Source organism: Entelurus aequoreus, linkage group LG25, assembly GCF_033978785.1.
Source record: "Entelurus aequoreus isolate RoL-2023_Sb linkage group LG25, RoL_Eaeq_v1.1, whole genome shotgun sequence".
In the NCBI taxonomy this organism is placed as follows: Eukaryota; Metazoa; Chordata; class Actinopteri; order Syngnathiformes; family Syngnathidae; genus Entelurus; species Entelurus aequoreus.
This window is the reverse complement of record NC_084755.1, coordinates 12,968,285-12,982,644: the sequence shown is the minus strand read 5'-3', so window position 1 is coordinate 12,982,644 and position 14,360 is coordinate 12,968,285. Positions and strand designations below refer to the sequence as shown.

General features: G+C 35.9%; 1 protein-coding gene across 1 annotated transcript in view; it reads left to right on the top strand.

Moving 5' to 3' along the window:
• The window catches only part of LOC133642348 (protein tweety homolog 2-like), a 146,274-nt gene that overhangs the window by 31,256 nt on the left and 100,658 nt on the right, over window positions 1-14,360 (top strand). The window contains exon 3 of the mRNA XM_062036482.1: window positions 5,146-5,257. Within this exon, the coding sequence (XP_061892466.1) occupies window positions 5,146-5,257 (112 nt within the window). The remainder of the gene's footprint in view (window positions 1-5,145; window positions 5,258-14,360) is intronic.

Below are 14,360 nucleotides of genomic sequence, written 5' to 3'. Positions count from 1 at the left end.
AAGTGTTATAATAAAGGCAACACATGATGTAAGTGTATGTATTAGTTATATTAGCCTACTATCAAAATGACTTTAAAAGTCTTATAAAAGTGTTATAATGAAGGCAACACATGACGTAAGTGTCTATATTAGCCTACTATCAAAATGACTTTAAAAGTCTTATAAAAGTGTTATAATGAAGGCAACACATGACGTAAGTGTCTATGTTAGCTATATTGGCCTACTATCAACATTACTTTAAAAGTCTTACATAAGTGTTATAATGAAGACAACAATGATTTAAGTGTCTATATTAGTTATATTAGCCTACTATCAAAATGACTTTAAAAGTCTTTTAAAAGTATTATAATGAAGGCAACACATGATGTAAGTGTCTATATTAGCCTACTATCAAAATGACTTTAAAAGTCTTATAAAAGTGTTATAATAAAGTCAACACATTACGTAAGTGTCTATATTAGTTATATTAGCCTACTATCAAAATTACTTTAAAAGTCTTTTGAAAGTATTATAATAAAGTCAACACATGACGTAAGTGTCTATATTAGCTATATTAGCCTACTATCAAAATGAATTTAAAAATCTTATGTAAGTGTTGTAATGAAGGCAACACATGATGTAAGTTTATGTATTAGTTATATTAGCCTACTATCAAAATGACTTTAAAAGTCTTATAAAAGTGTTATGATGAAGGCAACACATGACGTAAGTGTCTATATTAGCCTACTATCAAAATGACTTTAAAAGTCTTATAAAAGTGTTATAATGAAGGCAACACATGACGTAAGTGTCTATGTTAGCTATATTGGCCTACTATCAACATTACTTTAAAAGTCTTACATAAGTGTTATAATGAAGACAACAATGATTTAAGTGTCTATATTAGTTATATTAGCCTACTATCAAAATGACTTTAAAAGTCTTATAAAAGTGTTATAATAAAGTCAACACATGACGTAAGTGTCTATATTAGTTATATTAGCCTACTATCAAAATTACTTTAAAAGTCTTTTAAAAGTATTATAATAAAGTCAACACATGACGTAAGTGTCTATATTAGTTATATTAGCCTACTATCAAAATGAATTTAAAAATCTTATGTAAGTGTTATAATGAAGGCAACACATGATGTAAGTTTATGTATTAGTTATATTAGCCTACTATCAAAATGACTTTAAAAGTCTTAAAAGTATTATAATAAAGTCAACACATGATGTAAGTGTCTATATTAGCTATATTAGCCTACTATCAAAATGAATTTAAAAGTTTTATGTAAGTGTTATAATGAAGGCAACACATGATGTGTCTATATTAGCTATCATAGCCTACTATCAAAATGACTTTAAAAGTCTTATATAAGTGTTATAATGAAGACGACACATCATGTAAGTGTCTATATTAGCTATAATAGCCTACGATCAAAATGACTGTAAAAGTCTTATATAAGTGTTATAATGAAGGCAACACATGATGTAAGTGTCTATGTTAGCTATATTAGCCTACTATCAAAATTACTTTAAAAGTCTTACATAAGTGTTATAATGAAGACAACAATGATGTAAGTGTCTATATTAGTTATATTAGCCTACTATCAAAATGACTTTAAAAGTCTTATATAAGTGTCATAATGAAGACAACACATTAAGTAAGTGTCTATATTAGCTATATTAGCCTACTATCAAAATGACTTTAAAAGTCTTATATAAGTGTTATAACGAAGGCAACACATGATGTAAGTGTCTATATTAGCTATAATAGCCTATTATCAAAATGACTTTAAAAGTCTTATATACGTGTTATAATGAAGGCAACACATGATGTAAGTTTTTAAGAGGTTCTGCAGCCTCCGTAGCAGAACCTCCAGGTTCTGTAACAGCTTCTTCCCTCAGGCCATAAGACTCTTGAACGCATTAAAATAATCCCTTTAATTCCCCCCAAAAACGGATTAACTGGCTGGAATATAAAGACAATATAACATACATCCATAAACGTGGATGCATATGAAAAAGTGTAATATATTTATCCGTACAGTAATCTATGTATTTATATCTGCACCTTATTGCTCTTTTATCCTGCACTACAACGAGCTAATGCAACAAAATGTTGTTCTTATCTGCACTGTAAAGTTAAAATTTGAATGACAATAAAAAGAAGTCTAAGTCTAAGTCTTTAGTATAGCTTAGTCGTTTCCATCCACTGAAAAGGAGTCAAACCATTATCGTGTTATTAGTTGACAACACAATAGACACTTACATCATGTGTTGCCTTCATTATAACACTTATATAAGACTTTTAAAGTCATTTTGATAGTACGCTAATATATCTAATATAGACACTTACTTGATAGTAGGCTAATATAGACAATTACGTCATGTGTTGTCTTCATTATAACACTTACATAAGACTTTTAAAGTCATTTTGATAGTAGGCTAATATAGCTAATATAGACACTTACTTGATAGTAGGCTAATACAGACACTTACATCATGTGTTGTCTTCATTGTAACACTTAATATAGCCAATATAGACACTTACATAAAGTGATGCCTTTATTATAACACTTTTATAAGACTTTTAAAGTCATTTTGATAGTAGGCTAATATAGACACTTACATCATGTGTTGCCTTCATTATAACACGTGTATAAGACTTTTTTAAAGTCATTTTGATAGTAGGTTCATATAGCTAATACACTCTTACATCCTGTGTTGCCTTCATTATAACAATTACATAAGACTTTTAAAGTCATTTTGATAGTAGGCTAATATAGCTAATATAGACACTTACATCATGTGTTGTCTTCATTATAACACTTTTATAAGACTTTTAAAGTCATTTTGATAGTAGGCTAATATAGACAATTACGTCATGTGTTGTCTTCATTATAACACTTACATAAGACTTTTAAAGTCATTTTGATAGTAGGCTAATATAGACACTTACATCATGTGTTGCCTTTATTATAACACTTGTATAAGACTTTTTTAAAGACATTTTGATAGTAGGCTAATATAGCTAATACACTCTTACATCCTGTGTTGCCTTTATTATAACACTTTTATAAGACTTTTAAAGTCATTTTGATAGTAGGCTAATATAGACACTTACATCATGTGTTGCCTTCATTATAACATGTGTATAAGACTTTTTTAAAGTCATTTTGATAGTAGGTTCATATAGCTAATACACTCTTACATCCTGTGTTGCCTTCATTATAACAATTACATAAGACTTTTAAAGTCATTTTGATAGTAGGCTAATATAGCTAATATAGACACTTACATGATGTGTTGTCTTCATTGTAACACTTATATAAGGCTTTTAAAGTCATTTTGATTGTAGGCTAATATAGCTAATATGGACACTTACATCAAGTGTTGCCTTTATTATAACACTTTTATAAGACTTTTAAAGTCATTTTGATAGTAGGCTAATATAGCTAATATAGACACTTACATGATGTGTTGCCTTTATCATAACACTTTTATAAGACTTTTTTAAAGTCATTTTGATAGTAGGTTCATATAGCTAATACACTCTTACATCCTGTGTTGCCTTCATTATAACAATTACATAAGACTTTTGAAGTCATTTTGATAATAGGCTAATATAGCTAATATAGACACTTACATCATGTGTTGCCTTCATTATAACACTTTTATAAGACTTTTAAAGTCATTTTGATAGTAGGCTAATATAGACACTTACATCATGTGTTGCCTTCATTATAACACTTTTATAAGACTTTTAAAGTCATTTTGATAGTAGGCTAATATAGCTAATATAGACACTTACATCATGTGTTGCCTTCATTATAACACTTTTATAAGACTTTTAAAGTCATGTTGATAGTAGGCTAATATAGACACTTACATCATGTGTTGCCTTTATTATAACACTTGTATAAGACTTTTTTAAAGACATTTTGATAGTAGGCTAATATAGCTAATACACTCTTACATCCTGTGTTGCCTTCATTATAACAATTACATAAGACTTTTAAAGTCATTTTGATAGTAGGCTAATATAGCTAATATAGACACTTACATCATGTGTTGTCTTCATTGTAACACTTATATAAGGCTTTTAAAGTCATTTTGATTGTAGGCTAATATAGCTAATATGGACACTTACATCAAGTGTTGCCTTTATTATAACACTTTTATAAGACTTTTACAGTCATTTTGATAGTAGGCTAATATAGCTAATATAGACACTTACATGATGTGTTGTCTTCATTGTAACACTTATATAAGGCTTTTAAAGTCATTTTGATTGTAGGCTAATATAGCTAATATGGACACTTACATCAAGTGTTGCCTTTATTATAACACTTTTATAAGACTTTTACAGTCATTTTGATAGTAGGCTAATATAGCTAATATAGACACTTACAGGATGTGTTGTCTTCATTGTAACACTTATATAAGACTTTTAAAGTCATTTTGATAGTAGGCTAATATAGCTAATATAGACACTTACATCATGTGTTGTCTTCATTATAACACTTTTATAAGACTTTTAAAGTCATTTTGATAGGAGGCTAATATAACTAATATAGACACTTACATCATGTGTTGTCTTCATTATAACACTTTTATAAGACTTTTAAAGTCATTTTGACAGTAGGCTAATATAACTAATAAGGACACTTAATGTCTTGTCTACATTCAAGCGTGGTCGCATCATGGCTGCACGAGTGCTATTGGCGCCGGTGGAGCTACGGTGCATCGAGGCGGAACAGGAACAACAACACGGCTCTAAGATGACCTCCTGTCGTCGTCTCAGCTCAATGAACTCTAAACACATGAAGTAAACAAATGAATAAAGAAGCACTATCGCGGCTCAAGGGCGAGTCGTTTGTGCGGGTCAGGTGACCCGAGACCTGGACTTAGGAGCGAGGCTTGGAATCCACCCAGGGTCACGTCGGGTCACCAGGAACAATAAGATTAGCGGGCTGTCACGCAGGAGGAAGTGAAAATCCCACTGATGTATTTGCAGAAGCGACTCCCAGGCCAAATGTATGGCGGTGGGAATATTGCTACATCTTATCAGTTTGTATTCATGTAAAAGTTGTCCATAATGTGTGTGTATCATTTCCGTCAGCATTTTGTACAAGGAGTGTTTTTCTCTCTCCCTCAACAGTTCAGCCGTAGGGGTGGGTTTCTATGGAAACAGCGAGACCAACGATGGCGTGTACCAGTTGACCTACTCGCTCTACAACGCCAATCGCACGTTGGGTCGCATCGACAGCCTGGTAAGAAAAGCTGCCATTCTCTTCCATTCTATATCTGTAATATGTAATTTTATGTTCCTATTATGATTAATTGCTTGATTTGATTGAATAACAATGACGCACTGATTATATCAGAACGTCATTATGTCCAGCATGGTTCTCATTAAGACTACAAAAGGCACTCATTGAAATATGTATCATTTTTTAAATTGATTTAACCCCAGATAATTATTGTAGTACATCATCACTTAAAAACATTTTTAATGGTTTTTCTAAGAAAAATGCTTAAATAAAAAAAAAAAAAAATATATATATATATATATATATATATATATATATATATATATATATATATATATATATATATATATATATATATATATATTTGCATATATATATAATGGTAAACAAAGACAGAATACAATAATTTGCAAATCCTTTTCAACTTATATTCAATTAAATAGACTGCAAAGGCAAGATACTTAACGTTCAAACTGGTAAACATTGTTGTTTTTTGCAAATATTAGCTCATTTGGAATTTGATGCCTGCAACATGTTCCAAAAAAGCTGGCACGAGTGGCAAAAAAGACTCAGAAAGTTGAGGAATGCTCATCAAACACTTATTTGGAACATCCCACAGGTGAACAGGCTAATTGGGAACAGGTGGGTGCCATGATTGGGTATAAAAGCAGCTTCCGTGAAATGCTCAGTCATTCACCAACAAGGACGGGGCGAGGGTCGCCGCTTTGTGAACAAATGCGTGAGCAAATCGTCGAACAGTTTAAGAACAACATTTTCTCAACCAGCTATTGCAAGGAATTTAGGGATTTCACCATCTACGGTCTGTAATATCATCAAATGTTTCAGAGAATCTGGAGAAATCACTGCACGTAACATTGAATGCCCGTGACCTTGGATCTCTCAGGCGGTACTGCATCAAAAACCGACATCAGTGTGTAAAGGATATCACCACATGGGCTCAGGAACACTTCAGAAACCCACTGTCAGTAACCACAGTTCGTCGCTACATGTGTAAGTGTAAGTTAAAACTCTACTATGCAAAGCGAAAGCCATTTATCAACAACACCCAGAAACGCCGCCGGCTTCGCTGGGCCCGAGGTCATCTAAGATGGACTGGTGCAAAGGGTAAAAGTGTTCTGTGGTCTGACGAATCCACATTTCAAATTTTTTTTGGAAACTGTGGACGTCGTGTCCTCCGGAACAAAGAGGAAAAGAACCATCCGGATTGTTATAGGCGCAAAGTTGAAAAGCCAGCATCTGTGATGGTATGGGGGTGTATTAGTGCCCAAGACATGGGTAACTTACACATCTGTGAAGGCACCATTAATGCTGAAAGGTACATACAGGTTTTGGAGCAACATATGTTGCCATCCAAGTAACGTTATCATTGAACGCCCCTGCTTATTTCAGCTGTAAGAGGTAGTCACCTTGAAATGGTTTTCACTTCCCAGGTGTGCTTGAAGCTCATCGAGAGAATGCCAGGAGTGTGCAAAGCAGTAATCAGAGCAAAGGGTGACTATTTGAAGAAACTGGAATATAAAACATGTTTTCAGTTAGTTCACCTTTTTTTTGTTAAGTACATAACTCCACATGTGTTCATTCATAGTTGTGATGCCTTCAGGGACAATCTACAATGTAAATAGTCAAGGAAATAAAGAAAATGTTCTGAATGAGAAGGTGTGTCCAAACGTATGGCCTGTACTGTGTATATGTTTATTTTCGCTGTATGTGTTCTTTAGATGTAATGATGAAATGTAATGTAAATGGTTTTAATGAAAAAAAATATACATATGACATTAATAATGTTTACTTAAACATGTTTCCATTATAATGGATAACCACAATTAGTTGAGGTGACTGCATTGAAATGTATTTTAAAATCCGTCATTGCCGCTGATAAATAGCGTCCCTCTCATCTTCGTCGCTCATGTCAAAAGTTCTATAAGCAAGGTAATGGAACATTCTGAAAGGGGATACCCACAACGACATCAGTCATGTTTATCGCTGTTTACACTCACAGTTTTGAAAGTTGTATGTTGGATTTAATCTGGCAATAAATGTGTGTAAAGAGATAAAAATAACTATCATGATGCGCAAAACACAAAACCGGTGAAGTTGGCACATTGTGTAATTCGTAAATACAAACAGAATACAATGATTTGCAAATCCTTTTCAACTTATATTCAATTGAATAGACTGCAAAGACAAGATATTTAATGTTATAAATAAATAATCATTAACTTAGTATTTATGCTTAATGTACAGCTTAAGTTGTTCAACAGTCCGGGGGTCTCATTGTGGTATTGTTGGGGTTTGGGGTTGTTTTGTTGGTTGTGGTTTTTTTTTTTTGGAATGTTGGACTACAGGCAGGCCAGTTAGTCACCGCACTCTTTTACTATGAAGCCAAGCTGTTGTAACACATTGCTTGGCATTGTCTTACTGAAATAGCAGGGGCGTCCATGATAACGTTGCTTGGATGGCAACAAATGTTGCTCCAAAACCTGTATGTATCTTTCAGCATTAATGGTGCCTTCACAGATGTGTAAGTTACCCATGCCTTGGGCACTAATACACCCCCATACCATCACAGATGCTGGCTTTAGAACTTTGCGTCCAGAACAATCCGGATGGTTCTTTTCCTCTTTGGTCCGGAGGAAACAACGTCCACAGTTTCCAAAAACAATTTGAAATGTGAACACTTTTCCACTTTGCATCAGTCCATCTTAGATGACGTCGGGCCGAGCGAAGCCGGTGACGTTTCTGGGTGTTGTTGATAAATGGCTTTTGCTTTGCATAGTACAGTTTTAACTTGCACTTACAGATGTAGCGACCAACTGTAGTTACTGAGAGTGGGTTTCTGAAGTTTTCCTGAGCCCATGTGGTGATATCCTTTACACACTGATGTCGCTTTTTGATGCAGTACCGCCTGAGGGATCGAATGTCCGTAATATCATCGCTTAAGTGCAGGGATTTCTCCAGATTCTCTGAACCTTTTGATGATATTACAGACCGTAGATGGTGAAATCCCTAAATTCCTTGCAATAGATGGTTGAGAAAATGTTGTTCCTAAACTGTTGGACAATTTGCTCACGCATTTGTTGACAAAGTGGTGACCCTCGCCCCATCCTCGTTTGTGAATGACTGAGCATTTCATGGAAGCTGCTTTTATACCTGTGGAGGTCTTGCTCCTCCGGGTTCTTCGGACCACCAGTTACCGACATGACAGCGGCATGCATGGTTTGATACAAAGATTTATTGTTCAATACATGTCTTTCGTCTTGCTTTTCAGCCATCGGGTTGTGTCAGCCTTCTTTTTCTCGCTCGAGCACCTGAACGGTTTCTCTCCAGAGTGTTGTCCGTCTTAGTTCTCGCTCTCGCTCTCGTTCGTGCTCGTGCTTCACCAACCGCCATCAACAACAACTCTCCCTTCACCTTCCCGACTGCTGCCTTTAACAGAGCGACTGTGTCATCTACGCACCTGTCGCTGATCTCGAAGCCGGTCCTGGCACACCCCCGCTTCGCTGCAGGCCCGCGGGCCACGCCCCCACCCCTACAATACCCAATCATGGCGCCCACCTGTTCCCAATTAGCCTGTCCACCTGTGGGATGTTCCAAATAAGTGTTTGATGAGCGTTCCTCAACTTTCTCAGTCTTTTTTGCCACTTGTGCCAGCTTTTTCAAAACACCTTGCAGGCATCAAATTCCAAATGAGCTAATATTTGCAAAAAATAACAACGTTTTCCAGTTCGAACATTACATATCTTGTCTTTGCAGCCTACTCAAATGAATATAAGTTGAAAAGGATTTGCAAATCATTGTATTTTGTTTTTATTTACCATTTACACGACGTGCCAACTTCATTGGTTTTGGGTTTTTGTACATCCGTCGGTTTTCTAACGATGGTGCAGCACAATAATATCATGTCAGCCTGCCCGCATAGACTGCTTCGCAGATGCGCCACACCACGGCTCCCCGCAGGAGGTCTCCATCCGCTTTTTACTAATAGGGATCTTCTCTGTTTACACCCCCTCTTGACCTGCATTCATTGAAGTTATTTGGGAAGCTCAATGGGGGGGGGGGGTGTAGGGGGAGAGCAAGGGAGTGGGAACAAGGAGTGATGCTGAGGAAGAGGAGGATTTAGTGCATTAATGGATGCTAAGCCTCTCCCGGGTGCTGGCTGTGTGTGTGTGGGCTGTGTGTGTGTGTGTGTGTCCTTGTCAGCATTGTGCACGCTCTTAGGTACACCTACGGTTGCGTTACCCACCCATTAGAAGACAGGATCTGCAGAAGAATGCCCTTAAGTAGCTGTTATTTTAGTATTTTAGTCCTGTCTTTAAGGGTTTCTTGTATATTTAGAATGCATATTTGAGATTTTACTCTCAGGACCCTTTTCAACAACTTCGAAACTCTTTAGTCTTCTATTTTTTGTCGTTTGGTGCATTTTCTTCAGCTGATTATTGTTTATGACTTTGCAAGAAACTCATTGATCGTAAAGGATATCCACCCTGAGTTGTTTTGTCAATATAAGAAAAGTACTTGGTAAGGTAGTCCCGTTACCGGTACCAAAATGTATTTCGATACTTTTCGATACTTTTCGGTACTTTTCTAAATAAAGGGGACCACAAAAAATGGCATTATTGGCTTTATTTTAACAAAAATCCCACGGTACATTATGCATATGTTTCTTATTGTAATTTTAAGTTAAAGTACCAATGATTGTCACACACGAGGTGTGGCGAACTTATTCTCTGCATTTGACCCATCACCCTTGAATCACCCCCTGGGAGGTGAGGGGAGCAGTGAGCAGCAGCGGTGGCCACGCCCGGGAATAATTATTGGTGATTTAACCCCCCAATTCCAACCCTTGATGCTGAGTGTCAAGCAGGGAGGTAACAGGTCCCATTTTTGTAGTCTTTGGTATGACTCGGCCGGGGTTTGAACTCACGACCTACCGATCTCAGGGCGGACACTCTAACCACTAGGCCACTGATAAAATAGTGAACATACTAGACAACTTTTCTTTTAGCAGTAAGTAAGCAAACAAAGGTTCCTAATTACGTATGCAGTAACATAGTGTGTCATGTATCATTCTATTATTTTGTCTAAATTATGAGGGACGAACTGTAAACATTTATTATTAATCTACTTGTTCATTTACTGTTAATATCTGCTTACTTTCTCTTTTAACATGTTCTATCTACACTTCTGTTAAAATGTAATAATCACTTATTCTTCTGTTGCTTGGATACTTTACATTAGTTTTGGATGAGACCACAAATTTCGGCATCAATCCGATACCAAGTCGTTACAGGATCATACAATGGTCGTATTCAAAGTCCTCATATGTCCAGCGACATATTTCCTGGGTTTATAAACATAATATAAATTAAAAAAAAACAAAAGAAGATGTTGTGATGCCAAAAAATATTGGCATAATTATAGTAGTATCGACTAGATACGCTCCTGTACTTGGTATCATTACAGTGGATGTTAGGTGTAGATCCTACCATGGCGTTTGTTTACATTGTGACACCGGTGAGCTACGGTGTGTAGTGAAGCATGTTTAGCTATTCCTCGTCCTGCAGGAATGATACTTGTAAGAAACTTACTTTATTTGTCGCCATGGAGGCAAGGATTAGTGATTTAGAAATAGCTATGGGGCCGGACGCTAGATGCTAGCAAGCTAGCTATGTTTTAAAGCACCTCTTCCTGTGGGTGTTTCAGTGTTACAACTTCACCTTTATCGTTTGTTTTTAAGCCAAAATGCGTCCGTTCTCCCTTTTCTGTCTACACACTGTGTCGGCTTGTAAGTACTCAGTGATTGTGCGCTGCCGAACATGCTCCTCTGCTCGTAAACCCAACAATGTCACGACGTGACGACAAACCGGTACTTTTCAAACAGAGTATACTACCATTTTTGATTCATTAGTACCTAGATACTATACCAGTCCAAATATTGATTTTTTTTAAGTGTAGTGGTTCTATGATGCAGCTCGCACCTTGAAAAGCGTGTATTGGAAAACAGTCTTGCTCATTGTAATAAATTTAAATCAATTTAATCGGTTCTTGCCCCCAACACAGCCCAATTTTAATATATAACATGCATTTAAAAAAGGAAAACTAACTTTTAGATAGGAAATATTGGTACTGTAAACATTACAATAAAATGTACACCAAAAAAATAGTCATTTTATGAAGTAATGTAATAATACTGTACACTATTTATCTTTGAGAGTAGACTCCCAAAGTATCTCCTTCCAGCTGCTGCTTCGTCAAACATACCATAATATATAAATGCATACATAAATGACTGCCCTTTAGATCTTATTTTAATGTTTTTGGGTGGCATTATAATCCTGCTTCAGATTGCAAATGAAAACCCTCCACGAATTAAGTCGTGGAATTAACACATTACTATGCCCAATTTGGACAACCAGGTATGGTGAAGAAAAGGTCCTTTTTTAAAAAAAAAAAAAAATAAGGTTAATAAATTAAAAACATTTTCTTGATTTAAAAAAGAAAGTAAAACAATACAAAAAAAAACATAGAAACTAGTAATTAATGAAAATGAGTAAAATTAACTGTTAAAGGTTAGTACTATTAGTGGACCAGCAGCACGCACAATCATGTGTGCTTACGGACTGTATCCCTTGCAGACTGTATTGATATATATTGATATATAATGTAGGAACCAGAATATTAATAACAGAAAGAAACAACCCTTTTGTGTGAATGAGTGTACATGGGGGAGGGAGGTGTTTTGGGTTTGTGCACTAATTGTAAGTGTATCTTGTGTTTTTTGTGTTGATTTAATTAAAAAAAATAAAAATAAAATAAAAACCGATACTGATAATAAAAAAGCAGATACCGATAATTTCCGATATTACATTTTAAAGTATTTATCGGCCGATAATATCGGCAGGCCGATATTATCGGACATCTCTAGTTGACTTATATTAGCCGAACCGAACTATATGTATATCCAACCGGTACTAAAGGTTTTGGAAATGTTTCTTTACATTCCTTAATTGTTTCCAAAAAGTGCCTGTCACACGACAGTAAAACGGCTGATCAAACAAAACAGAAGTCATAGTCATGGACCCACCAGCTGTGGAAGCTAGCCCTCCAATCAGCTAAACAATTGATACAATACAAAAAATTGATACAATACAAAAAGATTGCAATTGTAAGTTAATAATGCTAACACAGACACTTGTCAACATGTTAGCATATTCGCTAAAGCTAATGACGCTAGCGTGATCACATTATCATAGCACGTACAAATATGCACGAACACACTCCTACAGACATCACACATGGGACGGTTTAAGTAAGTGTGGATTGTTTTAGTTATATTGTAAAAATGACAAACGTTGCTTGGAGTGATAAATGAAGAATCATTTCGAGCGGAAACACTATGAAAGAATGCGTCCGGTTCACGGAACGAAACAAAGTACATTTTCAACCCGCAGCACCTGCAGTGAGAGAACTCGTCCTAAACATAGTGCCATAGCACAAACAACAACACACCTTTTCAGTCATTATTTCCATGCACTAAATAAGTCTGAATACTCAAATAGTTATTTTTTTTGTATTTTCACACCTACATGAGAAGTCTAAGTGTCCATCTACACATCTATTGGTCATACGCCATGTACCTCCCGTACACTAGGGGCGCTTATATCAATTTAGCGCTGATAACTGAATTAGTTTTCTGGTCGACCTATGATGTCACACTAGGATTTGCAACTTGTTTTAACTGATGTCGGCTGTAATATTGGCACAGATTACAAATATTACGTCTTTAATGGCTATGCTGATGTTAAATAGCAGATAGCATCAAGAAATGATCTTGGATTGCGCTACGGACATGACGCTAATACCAAGAATGTATCGAGTTGGATGCAAAGAAAGCCGGTAGAAGAGTTTTTTTTTGTGGGCTCTGTACCGAGGATGTCGTTGTGGCTTGTGCAGCCTTTGAGACACTTGTGATTTAGGGTTATATAAATAAACATTGATTGATTGATTGATTGATTGATTGAGTCAAAGGAACAAACAAACAAAACTTTTGAATGTCTCAAAATTCATTCAAAAGGCTGTGTGGATTGATGGAAGGAGTTTAAATCCGAAGGAAAAGACTGTTCGTACCTAGACTGATATCTAGAGAAAAGGTTGCTATTGTTCTGGACTATCTTGCCCTTTGTGCGGAGAGTTTATCAGTTTTCTTTTATGTACGCTTTGTTATTCGTCTTTTAAATACCTCCTTCATTATCTTTCATCTCATTTGTATTATGTTCAGGAGTCCGAATTAAGCCTGCATTTTACATTTCCCTAGCTACCTTCCTAAATAAATCTCAGTTTCTTTCTTTCGGCCATCAATGCACTTGAAAATGTTTTGTTCTTTAAATTTGTGAAGCAAGTTATTTATTAAAAATATTGCTGTATATATTGAATGGTATCTGCTTCCGGCTTATATTCCGCGCCTTGAGACCGGTGCATGCGCAATACGAAGGGTCCTCGAGATCTGGTTTTTCGATCGCATAATCCAGGTGTGTTCGTCTGATTTTTCAAAAAACGAACACAATCGGATTAAGGTGTTTCCAACCGAACTATTTGAGAAATCGAACTAATTTAGTGCATGGACACGTACTGACCGTCACTATACGTGAAAAATACTAGTTAAAAAAAGAAAAAGATGGCCGTTCGCAAAGAAAAATCTATAAATTGTATTTATTTATTTACATACAAACATAGTTTTGTGTTTCATTATTGTTTCTTTTGTTGATATCATAGTCCGTTCTGCAAAAAGGTCATCCCTGGAAGCACACAGCTTATGGACAGGGACCCAGAGTTAGTCCAGGCCCAGCGAAGCCGGGAGCGTTTCTGGGTGTTGTTGATAAACGGCTTTCGCTTTGCTTAGTAGAGTTTTAACTTGCACTTACAGATGTAGCGACAAACTGTAGTTACTGACAGTGGTTTTCTGACGTGTTCCTGAGCCCATGTGGTGATATCCTTTACACACTGATGTCGCTTTTTGATGCAGTACCGCCTGAGGGATCGAAGGTCCATAATATCATCGCTTACGTGCAGTGTATTCTCCAGA